Source organism: Herpailurus yagouaroundi, unplaced genomic scaffold, assembly GCF_014898765.1.
Source record: "Herpailurus yagouaroundi ecotype Mexico unplaced genomic scaffold, PumYag 141, whole genome shotgun sequence".
NCBI classification, from domain to species: Eukaryota; Metazoa; Chordata; class Mammalia; order Carnivora; family Felidae; genus Herpailurus; species Herpailurus yagouaroundi.
Genome location: NW_024412396.1, coordinates 38,471,786 through 38,493,688, shown reverse-complemented (window position 1 = coordinate 38,493,688; position 21,903 = coordinate 38,471,786). Strand labels below are relative to the sequence as shown.

Sequence of the window (21,903 nt, the reverse complement as noted above, 5' to 3'; positions counted from 1 at the left end):
TCTTCCGATCTGCTGCATATTATTTCCTCCAAAGTTGGCTTCCTTTTGCAACATGGTAGCCTTTCCCTCTAGCTTTGACTGACCTAGTAAATTTGTCTTGTCTTCCTGGTAAGATTGGCAAGCAAACTGCATGCAGGAACTGTTTGGAACCGTTTTTAATGCCACCTTCTATATGTGTTTCACATATAATAGACACCATATACCAGTACTATGTAATTATTGAATAAAATTAGGTAGTCCTGTGCCTTGCAGTGGTTTATCCCATAGATATTGCAACTTAATTTTGACCAAATTTGCCTATTGCCAATATTTTTAGTGGTTGGGAATAGTGACAGTTATGATTTTCCATATTGCATTTTATCATATAAAGGCGCATACACACATACATCCACACATAACATATACAAATGTTAGGCAGGCAGATGGATAGATTTCCATATATGTAAATACCATGTAATGGCTACTCAGATGCAGATAAAATTTTTATCCCCCTAGAATGCTATCCCATTCTAATTTTGTCAAAGCAATTACTGTGCCCTTCTGAAGTAACCACTATTTTAAAAATTGAGATGTAATTCACGTTATCATAAACTTCATCATTTAAAAGTGTATACTTCAGTGGTTTTTAGTGAATTCACAATGTTGTGAAACTATCATCATTATCCAGAACATCATCATCACCTCAAAAAAAAAAAAAAAAAAAAAAAAAAAAACACCATTCCATCAGCAATTACTTTCTATTCTCCCCTTCCTCTAAGCCCTTGGAAAGGACTAATCTACTTTCTGTCTCTATAGATTTGCTAATTCTGGGCATTTCATATAAGTGGAGTCATAAGATATGTGGTCTTTTGTGACTGGCTTCTTTCACTTAGCATGCTTTCAAAATTCCTCCTGTTGTAGTGTATATTGGTACTTCATTTCTTTTTATGACTGCATAGTATTCTTTTGTATGGGTTTACCACATTTTCTTTTTTCCATTCATTAGTTGATGTTCATTGGGCTGTTTCCTGTAACTGGTATTTTGATGCCGAACTTCATAGAAGTGGAATTATACAGTATATATAAAGTATTCAATTTCATGGATATTGTTCATTCTACAGCTAATGGGCATTAACTTAGGGTTTGTTCTAAGTTTTGGCTATATGAATAAAGATATAAAATTCTTGTACATATCTTTTTATGAATATCTTTATACATTTCTCTAGTGTATATACATAAGACTGAAATTGATGGGTTATGGTATTGATAGCAATTTAGTTTTATTAGAAGTTGTCAAGGAGTTTAGAAAAGTGGTGACAACTCCACTAGAATACGTGAGAGTTCCAACTGCTCCACATGTTCTCCAAGTCTGGGCATGTTGTTGGCCTTTTACATTTAGCCATTATGGTGCAGGTGTAGTTGTATCTAATTGTGGTTCCAATTGGCATTTTCCCATACTTAATGGTTTTGAACACCTTTTAAAATCAGTGGCCATTTAGATAATCTATCTTGTAAATTGTTCACATCTTGTTAGTATTTTATAAAAAATTGGGTTTCCACCTTTATCCTATTGACTTCTGGGAGTTTTTCATATATCTTGGATAGGACTCCTTTGTAGGATATATGTATTATAAATATCTTCTTTCAATCTAAGGCCAATCTTTTCATTTTCTTAACTTTTAAAATTGTATTTATTATACATGTTATGTTTTCATTATATTTATTATAGTCTATACATTGTTTCTTACCTTTTGCTTATGTATGAATTACTGCCATAAAAAACTCTAGAAAGCATACTTGTACATATAAATATTCAAATAAGTGTACCCTTTTATCTATTCCAGTGGTCCCAGAGAGCTAAATTCCTGAGGCACTTTACTTACAGTGAAGGACTTAATTTACCAGAAAGCTTAGTCTGATATTGCTATCCTATTTCAACTACATATAATAACATAACAGGCTTTATTCAATAAGAACACATTGATCGAGGAGAGTGACTGGAAGAGCTTAGTGTTCTCTGAAAGATTCCTGATTTTATAGTAAAGTTATATTACATATAAATACACCAATAGCTATATCTAGGCACCACATCTGTAATCTATATATGAGTGTTAGAGCTGTGAAAAAATGTTTCAGTGTGATCCCAATTGTTCAAACATTGATACTCTGTCTTACTTTACTGTTTTTCTTCCAGTTAATAATCTCCCAACCTTTTTAAGCAACATAAATTTTTAGCTATTATTTTATATATACTTGATTTAATCTATCTGTATATACACATGTATATATAGACATAAATGTGTATTGGCACTTATATATATTCTTTTATACAATCAAATAATCAGATCTCAAATTCTTTTTAGAATTAAATGCAATATAAATGACCGACCCACATATCTTTTGCTTCATTTACTGCTCTGACTTCTTTGGATTACCTTTACTTTCTATAGTTGGTATAAGTATATATATGTACACACACATATATGGGTAGATATATTAAATTGCATAAATAATTTGAAAGAATACTGATGCACATCTTCTGGAATTTTAGTTTGCTCTATTGGAAGAAAAGTAGGTTGAGACACAAGCTTTCACAATCATAATCATTCTAGAAATAGCTGTCACTATTGGTTTAACAGCTCAATTTTTGTTTCATTCATTCTCTTTAGACAATACCTATTTGTTTAAAAATAACTTTTTAAAAATAAAAATGTATATATTTAAAGTGTAAAACATGATTTGATTACATATACATAGTGAAATTATTTACTACAATCAAACTAATTAACATATCTATCTTCGCATTATTAACGTGTGTGTGTGTGTGTGTGTGTGTGTGATTTTTTAAGTAATCTTTTAAAATGAAAATATAATACTAGGCCATCTGTTGGTTAAGTGCCTGACTTTTTGATCTTGGCTCGGATCATGATCTCATGGTTCATGGGATTGAGCCCCATGTGGAGTTCAACGCTGGCAGTGCGGAGCCTGCTTGAGATTCAATCTCTCTCTCTCTCTCTCTCTCTCTCTCTCTCTCTCTTTCTCTCTCTCCCTCTCCCTCTCCCCATCTCACACATGCACATATGCACATGCTCTCTCTCAAAAATAAATAAATGTTAAAAAAATTAAAATACATTACTGAAGTGTGGGAAAATTATGTTATAAAGAACAGCTTAATAAATTTTCACAAAGTGAACAAATGTGTTTAGCCAGCACCCCAACACCTCATTACTGGAAGTCCTTCCATGTTTTCTCCAGACATTAGCCAGCTTTACCCCTCCACAGTAACCCATATCTTGACTTCTACAACCATATATTGATTTTGCCAGTTGTTGAACTATATAAGTGGAATTATGTAGAATATACTCTTTTGTGTTAGGCTCTTTTCAATCAACATTGTGTTGTTGAAATTGATCTATGTTATGTGTAGTTGTTTCTTTTTCCATTTTTTTTTTTTTTTGCTGATAACAGTCCATTGTGTGAATATACCACAATGTATTTATCTATTCTAATGTTTATGGATCTTTGTTTAATTTTCTTTTTTTTTAATATTTTTTAAATTTTATTTATTTTTGAAAGACAGAGAAAGACAGAGCATGAATGGGGGAGGAGCAGAAAGAAAGGGAGACACAGAATCCAAAGCAGGCTCCAGGATCTGAGCTATTAGCACAGAGCCTGACACGGGCTTGAACCCACGAACCATGAGATCATGACCTGAGCCAAAGTCGGACACCTAACCAACTGAGCCACCCAGGGGCCCCTTTTTGTTTAATTTTCAACTTGGAGCTATTATGAATAGTGCTCCTACAAATGCTCTTGTTTATGTGGTTTGGTGCATATATACAGACATTTCTGTTAGGCATATACCCAAAGTGGAATGGAATTGTTGGGTCTTAGGGTATATATATATATATATATATATATATATATATATATATATATAAACTTTTGTCAGTATAGTCAGGTAATGGAAGTACAAATTCACTTCTACCACAGTATATGAGTGGGTTATTCTTTTAAAGAAGCTGGAGCATTATTTATCATAGGTGACTTTAAAAGGATCATTGCCAGATTGTTTCCAGAATTGTTTCTATTCTTCTGGATAATTCAGTCAAATATATTTTAAAATATATTTCTAAGTTTAGAAAATACTTTAACATGTGGAAAAGCATTCTCTTTTTCACTTTTTAAAAATTTTGAATATAGTTGACATACAATGTATTTTCATACAATATATTGACATACAATATATTTTCAGGTATACAGGTTAGTGATTTGACAAGTTTATACATTATGCTATATTCACCACAAGTATAGCTACCATCTGTCCCATTACATTGACATTACAATATTGTTGACTGTATTCCTTATGCTCTGCTTTTTATTCCCATGACTTACTCATTCCATAACTGGAGATTTGTATCTCTCTCTCCCTTTCATCCTTTTTGCCCAACTCCCCACCCTCCTTCCCCCTGACAACCATCAGTTTGTTCTCTGCATTTATAGTTCTGATTCTGCTTTTTGTTTATTTCTTTAGATCCCACTTGTGAGTGGAGTCATATGATATTTGTCTTTATCAGGTTGACCTATTTCACTTAGCATAATTCCCTCCATGTCCATCCATGTTGTGACAAATAGCATGACCTCATCCTTCTTATGGCTGTGTAATATTCCATTGTGTGTGTGTGTGTGTGTGTGTGTGTGTGTGTGCATGTGCGCACGCCATATTTTCCTTATCTATTCATTTATTGATGGACACTTGGGTTGCTTCCATGTCTTGGCTACTGCGAATAATGCTGCAGTAAACACAGGGATGAATATGTCTTTTTGAATTAGTGTTTTCATTTACCCTGGGTAAATACCCAATAGTAGAATTATTGAATCATATGCTATTTCTATTTTTAATTTTTTGAGGAATCTCCATAATGTTTTCCACAGTGGCTATACCAACTTACATTCCTAGCAACAGTGTACAAAGTTTCCTTTTTCTCCCCATCCTCATCAACACATATTGTTTCTTGTCTTCTTCATTTTAGCCATTCTGAGAGGTGTGAGGTGGTATCTCATCGTGGTTTTGATTTGCATTTCCCTGATGATGAGTGATGTTGAGCATCTTTTCACGTGTCTGTTGACCATCTGTATGTCTTCTTTGGAAAAATGCCTATTCGGTTCCTCTGCAAAAGTATTCTTATTTAGTCAAATACATGCACATGAAAAAGTACACACATGAGATTAAGAATAGAGAACAATAGAAAATCTAAATTTTATCAGAGCCCTAAATTTGGAAAGTTAATGGTCTAGAACATTAGCACCTTTAACAAGCTAAAAAATCGTAACAATTGCTATTTGTTTCTTTTTATTGCTCACTTTACTGCAGAACCAAAACTATGAAGAATTTGGTAGAATGGGTTCACTACATTTTTTAAACAAAATCTTAAGTCTCACTTTTGTATATGTGGTCTATTTGCAGAAAATTTGTCTCTGAAGTGAAATCTATGAATTTTAACCTATAATCTCTCACTGGTCATATCAGTCTTCTGTTGCTAAATATGACCTTTTACTTTTAAATAATGGAAGTTAATTTGCTTTGGTTTTATTTCATTACATTGTTCCTGAGTTAATTCCTTGGAGGTTTGGATACCCCAGAAATTGGCAGACTAACCTCCAGACAGCTGCTCTCCCTTGGTCCTCATGGCTGCCTGGTTATACTTGAAAAAAAAAAAAAAAAAAAAGGTGAACCTTTTTTCTTCCCATAAAATGAATGAGAATTGAATTTCTGTAGCGAACTTTACTTCATTTGTTGGCAGTCTTAGAGCTCCTCATTCCCAAGAAGGATTGTAAAAATGTTTTATGTGCAAATGTCACTTGCCTTACTCTCTCCACTGGTTTTCACTAATTTAATACCAATTCGGTTGGATCCGTGAGGGGAGATTAATTAGCAATGCATAACTTAATTGCATCAAAGGAAGCAGGGATTTTGAAGAATGTCAGTGGTAACTTCATTGCCTATCAAAATGTCATTAATGCATTTATTCCTTTGTCCTAAGAAAGAGAACGGGGGGGGGCCCGAATCATCTTCACTTATCAATTATTATTAAAAATAACTGTCACTATATTACCCCTGATATAAGATTTTGTAGATAATAAAAAAAAACAATTTATTTTAGAGCAGTGAGAAATGTCAAAAAGAGCCCTTGTTTTGTTCACTACTTTCAGAAGCTTAAAATGAAGTATCACCATTATCCTCATTTTCACATTAGAAATTTGTTGTAGATTGAATAAAAACAGTCAGTCTGTTGTCACTGAACTAGGGAGTAGTGGTAGGAGACCACCTTCACTAAGATTAAATAAAGCTCAACATTCTGTCTCATTACAGTTCCATATACAATTCCATACAAGCCATGTACAATTCCATTTTTTGTTTCAGGTAAAATTGCCTTTTCTTTTTCAAATGCAAATGAATGAAAAATTGAGGGGAGGGTGATTATTAAAAAGATTTAAGATAGTCTCATAAACTTCTGGGTTAGAGAGTAATTTGCTGTGCCTTTTCTGGGAAATAAGTTGGCAAGATCCTTGAAAATGTTTTTATATTTTGCCCACTCACTTTTCTTCTAAAAGAATCTGTCCTCAGACAATCTGACAAAAGTACAGAGTATTTGTTGTACCTTGATTTATGAAAGGGAAAACTACAAATCTTGATATCCAATAATAATGCAGTGGTTAATTGTGTTATAATTGTATGATGGAGTATTATGCAGTGATTCAAATTATGTTTTTAAATCAGTATTTCATGGCATGGGAAGTGATTATAATGTGATATAAACACAAGAAATAAAGGCTTGGAGAGTCAGGTTTCACGAAAATGGTATGTATGTATATAGATATGTAAAGTAATGGAGAAATCTTATTTTCTTCTTTATAGGTTTTTGATTTCCTACATTTTATATAAGGATTGTTAAAATGCATGTTTAAGCGTATTCAAAGAATTAATAATAGAGAGGATAAAACCTTGTTCTTTGGGCTTTGTATAGTCAACCATTTCCTTAAGAGAATCTTGATTTAACTCTTTGGCTTCTAATTCAAGTTTTTAGGCTTGCTTTTCTAAGCTTTTGCAACATTACTAGTATCATAATGGATAAAAGTGATGGGGAAAATGACATTTATCAAATATGTTTACTCCATGCTAATATATAGCTCAGGTCCTTTTCATCTATACACTGAAACATATTTCAAATAAGATTACTTCCTTTTGGCAAATAGTAATGAGATAAATAATTTGTCAGTGCATCCTTATGTCTTCACCCACACACTAAAATACGGCAATACATTTATCTGAAGCTGAAATTAAAGTGTTTAGAAATGGAAACAAATCTGCAAGGAAATCTAGGCTGCTCTTTGGTGGTGGTGGTGGTATGCACATCAGTGATTTCTTAATAAAAAAAGCCATATTTTGATTAATTGGACATTGAATGATTTTCATAAATCAGCATCTATATTTTTTGTAGTATTCAAAGACCTAGAAAACATAAAAGAGTGCCAGATGTCACATTTTGTTCCTGGTTGAGCTTCGTTGAGGAGCATGGCTTAAAAACTGGAACCCAAAGAGTTTTGGGTTTTGCTAGTAACTTATTGAGAGGCCTTGAGCAAATCACATAAACTTTATGTTATACATTTGCCTTATCTGTAAAATGGGGCACTGGACTAAGAATAGTCATTTTTTAAGCTATTTGTGACTGGAAGCTCTAGGGAGACAGGCACTGAAAGTTTTGCTCTTGGATCTGGAGGACGTGCATAGTAGCCCACATGTTAACAAGTGTATAACCAACTCTTACTAACTATGAGTTAAATGAATGACTATATGTGTCCTCGGTATCATAAATCAATGAATTTCAAAAAGTTTCCTTCTTCAGACCATGGCATTTTTTTCTTTTTCCAGGGTTGGTTGCAGAATTCTAAGAATGACTCCTTGTATACGGCTATAGCTCTTCCAAAGAGAAAATTTATCCATTGTCTTAATTAAGAATCTAATTTATAACTATCCTGACATGAAGAGGGGATACTCATTTTTAATATGAATATTTTCTACTGAAATGTAATTTCATTTGTTTATAACTATAAGATACCCAGTAAGGACCTTATCCACAAGAGATTGCATATGACATTCAAGGCAGAGTACATTGAAATTAGGACTAATGGAGCAGGTGTTAGAGTCATCTTGAATGATAATTTTATCACTTAAAACTAAGTTTTGTCTTGCCTAAGACACTTGTCAGTGCCTTCATTTACAGAAAAAATGTAATAAGACATGAGATAAGACAACTCATATTTCAATGACAGACACAGCATGTAAGGCACATGCTCTATCTAAGGATAAGGAATGAGCTTGCCACTGGGTGTGACTTTGGTCTATTTTAACTTAGTTTTAACTTGTCACTTTATGACATTTGAACTTTAGTATATGGCACCTATAAAAATAATAAATGAATTAGTGTCATAAGTGAAGTGAAACAAAAAAGGGAAGATGCAATTAATATGTAATAAAAATCCTCTTTTGATATGCCACTGAACAGAGAATATTGCTTACATTGGAGGGTTTCATTTGAAGCATGAATCCTGAAAGACATAATTAAAAGGACATAAAATGACTGCTAACCAAAATGAATCCAAAACATTAAAAATCCTGTAAGGTAAATGGAATAGAAACAGAATGGTTCATTTTCCCATTAAGCTATTCAGTATAATGTTTATGCATGTGTGTATATATTTTAAAATTATTTTTACTTTTTGGCTTTTCTAGCACTAATTTCATTTTCAACTTGAGAAAAATATTAATATTAGCTAGTGCTTGAAATATCTTCAGGTTCATGCTGAGATATTTCCTTAATTTTGCCTAGAATCTCAACAGCCAAGATACAGAATTCAGAACAGCGTGGAAAATAAAAAAAAAGAAAAAGAAAAAGAAAAAGAAAAAGAAAAAGAAAAAGAAAAAGAAAAAAGGTAGATTGTTTTTCCAGAGAGCTAAAGCAACAATAAACTTTGTAAGGATATTCATGTTCAAGGGGCACCTGGGTGGCTCAGTTGGTTAAGCATCTGACTTCGGCTCAGGTCATGATCTCATGGTTCATGAGTTTGAGCCCCACATTGGCTGTCTGCTCTCAGCACGGAGCTCTCTTTGGATCCTCTATCCCCCTTTCTCTCCGCCCCTCTCCCACTTGAGCTCTCTCTGTCTCTCTTAAAATAAGTAAACTTGAAAAAAAAAGAACAAAAATAAGTACTCATGTTTGATAGGGGTAATAAAAGCCAGCATTTCTTTAGTCCTGGCCATGTGCAAGGCTAAACTGTGCTAAGCTCAAGCCCTTTCATTTAATTCCTGCAATGGGACTATGAAATGAGCTCCATTATCCCATTTCACAGATGAGGTTTCTAGAGATAAACAACTTAGGCTACAGAGGTAGTAAGTGATAGATATGCACTCAGACCTAAGTGTTCTCGAGCCTTATCTTTTTCCTACCTCTAAGCCATAAGTAATGACTCCTAGGCAACATGGGCTCCCATGTCACCCTGTCCATGTCCTGTCCTAGCACTTTTCTCATTGTATTTTAACTTTTTGTACATGTCTTCCTCCTGCTACTTTGTGGCTAGCTCCTCCAAGGCAAAGACAGTGTTTTATTAATCCTTCTAGTTCCAGGGGCTTACTGCAGGGGTGCACCCCATCATTGGAGTTGAATAAGTGCCTATTGAACCAGTAATGTCAGAAGTCGTTAAAGATTAATATAATAAAGAAAACATTACATTACTATGGAAAACAACTGATGTGGAAGGAAAGTGCTAATTGCTTCTAAAGCTCTGTTAGGCATTCCTTTCTTCAAAGATGAGATTTTTCAGGATAGGTGAGTTGATCCCTACTCCCTATAGGAATTATAAGGAGTATTAAAAAAGCCACAGAGTTGCTTAAGTGATACAAAATAATACGTACGGTATTAGGAAAGATTAAGGGAAAGGATACTGGAAGTATAATTTAATTAATGGTCTTTACATTTATGATGGACTCATCTTCTACACAGGGAGGCAACCAACTTTTCATTGATCATGAGTCCCGAGTAAAAGGAATATCCAGGATATTTCAAGCCTTAGGTAATTTTTTTAAAGGTTAAAATGTATGTAGTACAGGAAAGAAACACATTTCATATTAAAACTTTATTCAGTATAATTTAATGGGGAAAGATCAGCTTAAAACTTCTATTTGAAGGGCTGAAAGCCTATCAGAGAAAAAAATTTCTGACAAGGAAACTTACCCAAGGGGGCTGGGAGAGGATTCTAAGTGAGTTTTTACACACATCTTTCAAATAGGTGGTACTGACTTCTGTAATTACATCTTGCTTTATGATTCTCTGATTAGATGTGGTGATGGTGTCCATTTTATTCTGGGTCATTAATTGCCCTGTCTGAAAGCTACAGGCAATAAGAACCTTCTAACCGGTAGAGAGCTATCTAAGCATGTTTCTGCCAGTTGTGCCCTCTTCTGAAGGCTGCCTGTAGCTTGAATTTTCCTGTTTCCCTTGGCAGTCTGGAGTCAAAGACCAGTACGAGCAAGGTTGCCAGGCAGTAATGTGCTCACCTTGCGGGCACTGCCACTCCCAATTGCATAAATCCTACAGAAGACTAGTGAATACCTTTTTCACTCCTTGAGCATAAAGTTATTTATAAAATGAAAAATTTTAAGAGTGAAAATAGACACATCAAGGGTAGAGTTTTATCAGCCAGTGCCCGCATGTCAAGTTACAAGGGTACTTTTGTTGATTTTGTTTTCTTATAATTGATTAATATGAATCCACTTCCCATATGGAGTAAAGTACATCAGACTAAATTTGGTTTTAGTTATGAAAAAAATTCTAAAACAGAGACTAGACTAAGATGAAATGTAATACCCTATTTTAGTTGGCTCTTTGATGAAATTATATCAAGGCTTTTTTCTGAGACTCTTCCTAACCACCTAAGACTTTGTTCTTTCTTAATGTTTTATTTATTTTTGAGAGAGAGAGAGAGAGCACAAGCCAGGGAGGGGAAGAGAAAGAGTGGGACAGAGGATCTGAAGCGGGCTCTGTGCTGAGTGAGCCCCATGTGGGGCTTGAACCCATGAACCGCGAGACCATGACCTAAACTGAAGTCAGATGCTCAACCGACTGAACCACCCAGGCGCTCCAAGACTCTGTTCTTTCTATGGAGAGATCCATACCACTCTCAAAGTTTTACTGTGTGATGCTGCATTGTAACACTCCATATGCTCATCAGCCCATCTCCCTGGATAATTAGGTCCTTGAGAACAGAGGTGTGACTTTTAACTTTGCATTCCCAGCATCTAGTACAGTATGTTGCCGACTTTGTCGCAGCTAAACGTTTGTTGGATGACTTTTTTACTGAAATAGCCTTTTTTCTTTTCTTCTCACTTCTTCATTTCTCACTTTCTTCAGGTTCTCTCCATCTGTCCCAAGGACATGAGAGCTGATATCTGTGTTCACCTAAATCGGAAGGTTTTCAATGAGCACCCTGCTTTTCGATTGGCCAGTGATGGGTGTCTGCGCGCCTTGGCGGTAGAGTTCCAAACGATTCACTGTGCTCCTGGGGACCTCATTTACCATGCTGGAGAAAGTGTGGATGCCCTCTGCTTTGTGGTGTCAGGATCCTTGGAAGTCATCCAGGATGATGAGGTGGTGGCTATTTTAGGTACTGTGAACTTTCCTAATGTAGTAGCAAATGTGTAACAGTTTTAGAGATTTTGCTTCTCAGGTTTCTTAAGAGAAATTTCCTCTGCTTGGTGACTTTGGAAATTGGGTCACTAATGAGACAATGAATCTTAGTAAAAACTAGTAATGCTCTTTCAGCAAAGAACATTAGTATTGGTCACAGCTTAATGGGCTGCACAAGGGTTTGATTAAACTTTCTTTGGCAATAGTAGGACAATACCTTTTAGACTAGAGCTGGTCATAGCCTAAGGTGTCTGTACCTCCATGTTGGTAAGTGTGAAATGGCTTGTGGAACTATTTTCAGGTTGCTAACCTAGAATGAGAGTCTCAGAGGGGCAACAGAACCTGTCTAACTCAATACTTTCTTTTAGATATGAGCAAAATGAGGACCAGAAAAGTTTAGTGACTTTCCCAGCTAGTTAGTAAATTAGTTAGGACTTGAGTACAGATCATCTTATTCTAAATATTTCTGCCTCATTCATCCACAGCAGACCTAAGTAACGAGCTGAAAGTGATGAGGAGGTAAATGAATTTAACCCATTATGTTAGAGTAATCATAGTGCAAGTAAATTTTGGTTTATAAAGCTTGTTCTATCCATTCGTGAACCAAGAAAAAATATTTGGCTAATAATAAAATTAAATAAAAAATTCAGAGACCCAGTAGATTGTTATACTAACAAAAAGGAGTCAGAGATAGGGTATGTAAATAACAACATTTTAAGAAATTACATGTTTGGGGCATTGTAATGTGTATATTGGTTAAAATATGCTAAATGATATTTTATTTTATCTTATTTTATTTTTTATTTTTTTGAGAGAGAGAAAGAGAGCATGCACATGTGCAGGGGAGAGGCAGGAGAGAGAGAGAATCCTCAACAGGCTCCACTCCTAGTGTGGAGCCTGATATGGGGCTCAATCTCAGGACCTCATGACCTGAGCCGAAATCAAGAGTTGGTCACTTAACCGACTGAGCCACCCAGTGCCCCTAAATATTTTAGATTATTCCTACTCAGAAATCTGTAGCAGTTTCATGAAGTCCACATAGGAATAAAAAGAAGCCATAATGAGGTCAGAGAGAATCAGCCCTTGTTTTTCTCTCAAGTAAAATAAGTTAAAATTGCAGGATGTCAACTCCATTTTCATATTTTTCATGGCTTGTGTCTCATGAAAAACGAGCTCAATTTTTAAACTATTGGATTTTTTTTTTTTTAGCTACTGAGGTCAATCTACCATAGCTTGAATGCCACTTACTCTTAGAAGTAAAAGATTGGACTTCTGTGTTTTAGAAGCTACAAAAGTAAAGTCCAGCACAAAAATGAATAACTGATTTCAAAAAGCACAATTACCTGAAATAAGACAGAATTTAGTATTGAGAAGCAGTGAGCCTTCATAGGAAAATAGGTTCAGTAAAATTAGTAAGAGTTAGAGAAAATGGTTCAGGGTTGCAAATGACGGAACACTATTGAGAAATAGCATTACAGTTAAGGTGAGACTTCTTTTAGGAAATATTTTTATTTTTGATTTTTGCAAGAGAAATTCATATAGCACTTTAGAGTCAGCACTGTGTTTAATGCTACTTAGTGGTTGTTCTGCTTTGTTTCCTGGAGTATAAAGGCGTTCTATGTAATCCTTCATAAAAAGTGTGTATTTTGCCAGAACAATCCTTTGTGGTAAAATGAAGCATATACACACTCCATCCATTCTTGTTTGCTTAAAGAAGAGGATAAAACAGGTGTATTTTCTTTTCCTGCATGTTCATGTCAATAGTGGGTGGGAGAACAGGCATCGGATAGATTACAGTGAAGTGTGTGCCTTGTGATAAGTTACCTCAGCTGTGTACTCATTGTCATTTACTTTGCCCCATTTTCTTCATTACAGCTTCACCTTGGTAACTTATTTTCTAAAAAGAAGGATGGAGAAAGCCCTGGGTGCAGTGCCGCTGGGTTGGGTTTGTTAAGCTGGAATCATTTGCTCAGTGAGACAGACAAAATGCATTTTCTTTTCATTTTAAAATAAAATGGTAGCTGGTTTTGCACAGTGACACAGTGAAAATGAACACAGGGCCCCTGAGTATTGGACCAGTCTCATTATATATCTGTCACATTTTATTTCTTTGTGTGCTTTTGTTTATCTTCTTCAAAAAAGTCTTGGGATTCAGAGACTTTTCATCTTTTGGTTTAATGAGCCAAATTATATGTACATCCCTCTTCCCTGGAAACTTTTCTTTCCTTTTTTTCCATTGGCCTCTCACAAAGATTAATTCAGCCAAAGGGCAGTAAGAGGATTTTTGTTTAAAAAAACAAAAACAAAAAACAAAGTTTGACCCGGAAGTGATCTCTCAGGGTGGAAGTAGGTGGGCCAGGCTGGGAAGTGCCATAGTGGCAGAGGCCACATGGGCTGGCCAGCTGCCTTGGCACCATGGGGCCAGACAAAAATACTGTCTTACAGGAGTCTGTGGTTTGGATCAGTGATGACAGGACAGATGTGGTGATTATCTTTGGGAACTCTGTCCTGGTACCTTCTGCCAATCTGGGTTTATTGGCGAGACAGTCTGAAGACATTGTGGACTGGGAGGGTGGACTCCTGGAGAACTTCTGCAGGAGAGGGAGCACGAGGGCATTGTCGGAATGCCCTTGTATTCACGCCATGTGCAGGTTCCACCCTGGAGGCCTCTGAAGCCCTGCCTGGAACCTACCCTGGAACCTGCGAGGAAGGTTTTTCCTAATAGCCAGCCTCTTGATTTGTAGATCCCCACTCTGGCTCCATTTTGTGACTTCTTAGTGTGGTTTCCATTGAGTACGCATGTTTTTAGACTTTTCTAAAGTACTTTTATGATTAAAAGAAGGGTGGCGGGCGCCTGGTGCCTCAGTCAGTTAAGTGTCCCACTCTTGGTTTCGGTTCAGGTCATGATCTCATGGTTGGTAGGTTGGAGCCCCATGTGGGGGTCTGCATGGGTTTGGGATACTCTCTCTCCCTCTGTTCCTCCCCCTTCCCCCTCTCTCCCAAAAATAAATAAATAAACTTTAAAAAAAAAGGAAGGGTGGGAGGGTTATTTAACACTCAACATACCTTGGGGCGCCTGGGTGGCGCAGTCGGTTAAGCTCCGACTTCAGCCAGGTCATGATCTCGCGGTCCGTGAGTTCGAGCCCCGCGTCGGGCTCTGGGCTGATGGCTCAGAGCCTGGAGCCTGTTTCCGATTCTGTGTCTCCCTCTCTCTCTGCCCCTCGCCCGTTCATGCTCTGTCTCTCTCTGTCCCCAAAATAAATAAACGTTGGAAAAAAAAAAAAAAACAAAAACACTCAACATACCTTAACAATGTTTTAAGAGAGGGAGAGGAAAAGAGAAACTCAATAGTGTCACTCCTAACATTTTGGTGACTATCCTTTCCTTTTCTGCTCTTTCTGTTTCTCTTCTCCTTCTTCTCATTTTTTGATAGCTTAATTTTGACATAATTACAAACTTAGTGAAAAGTTGCAAAAATTATCAGGGAGTGAAGTTTGATAAATATCTTTGGGTTTTCTGCCTTTTTAGTAAGTTGGTTAGGTCTTCTGCTGGCATACTTGGGTAGTTATTACAGGTTTGGTCTCAGACCACCACAGAAAATCAAGTATCTCAATAAAGTGAGTCAAGTGAATTTTCTGGTTTACCAGTTCATATAAAATTTATGTTTACACTATACTGTAATCCATAAAGTGTGCAACATTATGTCTAAGAAAAAAGTATATACCTCAGTTAAAAGGTATTTTATTACTAAAAAACTGCTAACCATCATCTGAGCTTTCAGGGGGTCACAATCACTGGTAGCAAGTCACTATAACATATAGTAATAAGGAAAAAGTTTGAAGTATTGTGAGAATTATTAACGTTTGAGTCAGAGACACAGACACAGAGACACAGAGTCACAGACACAGAGTCAGAGCAAATAGGAGTGCCTGGGTGGCTCAGTCAGTTAAGCATCAGACTCTTGGTTTCGGCTCAGGTCATAATTCATGGTTTGTGAGTTTGAGCCTGGCATTGGGCTCTGTGCAGACAGCGCAGAGCCTGACTGGAATACTCTCTCTTCCTCTCTCTCTGCCCCTCTCCCACTTGCATTCTCTCTCTCTCTCTCTCTCTCTCTCTCTCTCTCTCTCAAAAATAGATAAATAGATACAACCTAAAAAAAAAAACACAAAGCGAGTAAATGCTGTTGGAAAAATGATGCTAAATAGATCTGCTTAACATGGTGTTGCCACAAATCTAAATTTGTGAAAAACACGATATATGCATGTTAAAGTGTCTTATTATTAATGTGTTTTATCTGTGCCTTCTTGTATCTCCTGTAGTTTGTGCTGTCTCATGGTTGCTGCTGTGTTATTTGGTGCACAGATATTCATAACTGTTGTATCTTCATTGTGAATTGTGGCTTTTAGCATTGAAATGTGTCCTTTTTCATCAGGTCTAATGACTTTTTGCCTTATGTAAGAGACAGAAAGAAAAAACATGTCTCACATCCGAGCATAGCTCAGAAAAATGAAGATTTACCTCAGTTGGTCTGATAGGAGAAATAAACAGGATTTTCTCTCTTTTACATTGATTCGTTTGCCAGTTGAAAGGTAGAGAAGGGAGGTCATTTTAAAATTAATTAAAATTGCTGAATCCGAAGAACAGGTGCAGTTTCATTCTTTTGGATCTTTGCCTCTCAACAGTCTCTTGGTAGGTACATAATTCTTTAGTGTGTCAAAAATGCTAAGTGTTTAATGAATACGTTCTGAACCATAACTAATTAGTGGAAAGATTAAAAATGTAGTCAACAAAATGCTTTCTTTTTTTAACGTTGAAGGATGGCTTCAAGATGTTTTTCTAAATAGGGCAGGTGAAGATAATTGCTTTTCATGTCTTTTTCCAAGTTGAAGCTCTTTCAGTTCTTACACCTCCACCTTTTTCTTTTTGACCTTCCCACTTTTTATGAGACACAAAAAATTCCAAATTAAGTTCATGATGCATATGTAATATTTTATATTCTTTAGTATCTTCTTGCTTTTTAGTTCCTACCCTATAATTACCTAATGTGAACAGATTTACTGGTGTGGCTAAAACAGCCAGGTTACTTTTAAGGGTCTCAGCGAGGTATACTGCATCTTTAAGGGCTATATAAATGACATTTTCCTGTGAACGATAGACCTGGCTCCCAAGATATTTGTTTTGCTGCATTCACATTTTGTCTTTTCTGGGTCTGTTGATGATGAGAATCATAGAGCTGGAGTTTTTAATCTAAAACAATCTGTATCTAAGTCTTCTAATTGTAAATTCAAATTCCCAAGCGAGTTATGCTTATTTATATAGTTTGGATGCAGGGGTTAGATAGATATTGTTATGGGGTTAGGGCAGGGAGCAGAAGTGAGGCAGAGAATAACAGAGTTAAATAACCTTAATAATAAAAAAATAATTTCTAGTACCTGAGTTAAGAGTTTTGTGTTATCAAATAAAACTTACAAATTATGGTGCTCAAAATTCAAAATCTGCTTATTTTTAGTCCAAAAAGAAAAAAATTCTAAGATGTGAATGAATAATATTTTGCTATTTTGAGAATCTGCGAAAATGTGACTTTCATGCTACAGTTAAGATTTCTTCCCGTACTTGCTATTAGAAGTCAAGTGTTTCACACTTTAAATCCTTAAAAGGGCTTTTCCCAAGCCCCCAAAGTTCTTTTCTTTTGCATCCATGTTTCTGTTTCGAGATGTTGACCTATGAACCAGGTAGGTTTGCTATACATATTATGATGATGAACGTGGTGAATTCAGACATTTTTATAAAGGTCAAGCCAGTTATTTGCTTTAAAAAAATTACATGCTTGTCTTGTTTTAAACTTTCAAAGTAGTGATTCCGACTACTGTGATTATTTGTATGGTTCAAATTATATACTTTAGAGTTCTTCAACCTGTAGATTTTTTGGATAAAATGCAAGTCTTTACAGTCTAGTAGTTTAGACTCAATTTCAAATTCTTTCCCAATCATCCTTCAAAACTAAGTCTTGTTGATTCTATCACCATCACCTTGTTATCTCTTTATCCTATCCTTAATACCCCTTCACATGGTGACTGCTTTTAAAAGCTTGGTCCTGGGCTGTGACTGCCATCTGAAAGGCCTGGAGAGCTCACAATCTGTCATCAGCTTCAACCTCCAATTCTTTGTTATGTGGCCACCAAAATATTCATTCCAAAATATAATTTACCATGTGGTCTTCTCATTAAGATTGACTTTTTAGCAACTTGAGGATAAAATGTAACTTTTAGCATGGCCTCTGAGGCCATTTTGTTCTTGTTTCCTTTCCAGCCTGACTTGAGCCATTACTTTGCCCTACTGTGTTTTCACACCATGTTGAATTGCAGGAAGTTTCCTGACTACCATTTGGGCATTTTGAACAAGAAGAATACAGCAGGCCAAATGTTAAATAGGTCACTTAAAACTCTTTAATAAAACACTCCTTCCTTGTTATAAATCAGGAATTCCCAGTATCAAGAAAGAATCTAATTTATACCATGGTGATTGGCCATGGTAGGAAAAGTTGAAATTATTTCTTTGGAAGGGGACTTAGCTTTGATTCCTAAAAGTAGCATTACTTTCCCTATCAACTGGAATAAATAGTTCTGCAAGTCAGAATTAATTTTACTGAAAATAAACACTTAAGGAGCACCTGGGTGGCTCAGTTGGTTAAGCATCCGACTTTGTCTCAGGTCATGATCTCACAGTTCATGAGTTCGAGTCCCACACTGGGCTCTGTGTTGACAGCTTGGAGCCTGGCACCTGCTTAGGATTCTGTGTCTCCTTCTCTCTCTGCCCCTCCCCCACTCATGCTCTGTCTCTCTGTCTCTCTCTCTCTTTCAAAAATAAGTAAACATTAAAACAAAATTTTAAGAAAATGAACACTCAAGAGTTAAAAGGGGCTTAAAGAAAGAAAAACCATATTTGTGGTTAGTAAATAAGAACCCCCTCCCCATGCATAAGTAAAATTCAAAATCTACACATACATTTTGCTTTTAATATTTCTTATCAAAAGTATATTTTTGAAAAATGCACTTCAGCCCCTTTGAGAGGCTGATACAAATACCAATAGTCATTGAGTACTCATTATTTTATATGCATTATTATATCAAACCATTTAATCGACTCTGTGAATCAAGTATTTACTATAGTCGTTTTAAAGATGAAGAAACAGAGGCCGTGCAGTATGGTATCAGGTGATTCACCCCAGGTCATATCTATTTTTTTTATTTTTTATTTTTTATTTTTTTTTATTTTTTAAAATTTATTTAACTCCAAATAAGTTTTTTGAAAATATATGAAATTTATTGTCAAATTGGTTTCCATACAATACCCAGTGCTCCTCCCAACAGGTGCCCTCCTCAAGCCCATCACCCACCCTCCTCTCCCTCCCACCTCCCATCAGCCCTCAGTTTGTTCTCAGTTTTTAAGAATCTCTTATGCCTTTGGCTCTCTCCCACTCTAACCTCTCTTTTTGTTTTTCCCTTCCCCTCCCCCATGGGTTCCTGTTAACTATTTTTAAATAGAATTTTGAAATTATACAATTATTTGGTTTAATATTGACAGACAATATAGTGCTTATGTTATTGTCACCAATTTGTTTCCTTTTATTAAAAAAAGATTTTTCTAACAACACTGTTAAATACCACACCAGTGTAACAAAAATCCTGCACCAAATATGACATGACTATGAGGTGGTTAATCATCTCCTACTTATCTAAAAATATGGTCCTCATAGTGACTGGTTCACCGCCAGGCAGGTGTTTAGGACCAGGGAAAACTGGCTCAGAGTGTCTCTCGGGAGCCCTCAGAACACAAGATGGGGATCTTAAATGCTGCTTGCCAGTCTTTGCTCTGGGCCCTGGAAGAGTTCAGAGTCTACCTAGTTGGGAGGTATGAAATTAGAAATGAAGCTTTCAAGAATGCCTCAGGATTGCAAGAATGGCCACAAATCTTTGCAGTTCCTTCCTAGAAGAGGTAGAGTTTACTTCTCCATCCCTGACTCTGTTCCGACCTTGGGACCTTGTCTCAGTTCTTAGGCGGAACCCTCTACCCTGCCGTTAAGTGCTGCTGTTCTCTTGACAGGGTGGGGCCATGAAGCCTCCTTTCTTACTGCTCTTTTGTTTTCCTGAGGTCGAGACATCCACTTACCGAAAGCTTCATCTGCATTTTCCCAGCTTTCTTACACCCACCTATACATCCCTGTCTTGTTCCCACTCTCCTTCCCTGCCTTCATTCCTTATTGATACGGGACACTCTAGTTTTACATCTGCGTAGCAGGAGCTGTTTGACTCTTTCTTTGTGTAAATAAAAATTTACAAGCTACATCAGTGGTTTTTTTTTAGTATATAAGAATTATTTGCTTCTCTAAAATTGTCTTCAGGTTTTTATCCATTATAATTTTTGAACAGAATGACCTTGGGCATCAATCACCAAAGATTGGCAGGCATCAATTCTAAATGTTTTAAAAGATTCTATTCTACTACACCTGTATAATTTCTTAATTTTAGCACTCATCATCTTATTCTTTCTGTTCTATGCCTTTAAAACATTAGTGGATAACACTTGGTGTTGTTATAGTCAAAGTCCATTAAAAATCACATAATTCTAAAACTCCTAGTGTTGTTCATGTATAAATGAATATTTTTATGCATATGTATTCATAATAAAGTTTATGAGCCTACTGCAATAATCAATCAGAGTGAAGGGCTGACTAATGATAAAAGTGAATACAGGGATTAGGTCCATTCTATAGAAGAATCATCACATAGAGCCATGACTACACCAGACAGGGAACGACCTACATTTCAAATGCTGTATTTTTAGGGATTCATTGGCTATATTAGATAGCTATACTCACTGATGAATAACTGAAATAACTTTAATGCATTTGTTTTATCCATTTCATTAACTCACCAAATAATGTGTTTCAGATTTTTTAAAAAGCTCTGACTATAAAACCAGCACCTCAGGGGATCATACTCCCTAAATATGCCATGGTCTGTACTACTCCTTTAATTATATTGTTACTTGTCATCTCTGTTTTGTCTTTACATTTTCCAGTTTCATAGTCTCTGAATCTTTAATTCGCTCCTGTTTTACTGTCCTGTTTCCTGTGGTTTAGAAGTGAAATACTTCATAAGACTTGATGCAAAGAACTGAGAATATATAAATAGGCCAAACAACAACTTTCATGTTGAGTGTGAGCTTTTCTACTAATTTTAGGGCTTTGGGGGAAGGTTAGTTTTCTCAAGCCCTGAAATGTTTATAGCTGAGACTACTTGCACCCAGTGAGAGCTGACCTAAAAACTAGCATCAAATATCCTATAGCCACGAAGACGAACAGAAAGACCCAGATCTGAACTTGTGCAGCTACTGGATATTCCATGCACGATCCCATGTCTCTACAATCTGTGATTTCTGATTACTCAGTGTAGATATGCATAATATTCCTTGGAGAAGAACGTTAGTCAGCTCTACTGTGAATGGTAAATTAATTAATTGATTTACAAGACACATCTTCCAGAAGTGCCATAAAAGTTTATTGTGAATTAAGTGACTATAAATTGGTATAGATAACTGGATAAAGCAAACACACTTTAAAATGATTGATTATATCAATGTCCAATTGATAAATCGTGTATCCTAATGGAAATTCTATGTTATACAACAATTAGTATTGCTTATTATGCAATGTGAGTTCCAATGCTGAGGACCGAATTATCCACATTTATTAACTTTGCTATCCTTCTCTAAACTTCTTTTTTTTTTTTTTCAACGTTTATTTATTTTTGGGACAGAGAGAGACAGAGCATGAATGGGGGAGGGGCAGAGAGAGAGGGAGACACAGAATCGGAAACAGGCTCCAGGCTCTGAGCCATCAGCCCAGAGCCCGACGCGGGGCTCGAACTCCCGGACCGCGAGATCGTGACCTGGCTGAAGTCGGACGCTTAACCGACTGCGCCACCCAGGCGCCCCTCTAAACTTCTTTTAAGAGGAGGAGCAGGGGTAAATTTTACTTTGCTTGAATCAGTTGGGATTCAAGTTGAGGATTTGGAGTTGAGGCTCTGGATTTTAGTCTTTTTTTGCCAATTTGACATAGAAAAAATATTATCTTGAAAATACAATTTGAGGGGCGCCTGGGTGGCGCAGTCGGTTGGGC

General features: G+C 36.2%; 1 protein-coding gene across 1 annotated transcript in view; it reads left to right on the top strand.

Moving 5' to 3' along the window:
* The window catches only part of KCNH5 (potassium voltage-gated channel subfamily H member 5), a 314,764-nt gene that overhangs the window by 230,001 nt on the left and 62,860 nt on the right, over window positions 1-21,903 (top strand). The window contains exon 9 of the mRNA XM_040477339.1: window positions 11,448-11,700. Coding sequence (XP_040333273.1) covers window positions 11,448-11,700 — 253 coding nt within the window. The remainder of the gene's footprint in view (window positions 1-11,447; window positions 11,701-21,903) is intronic.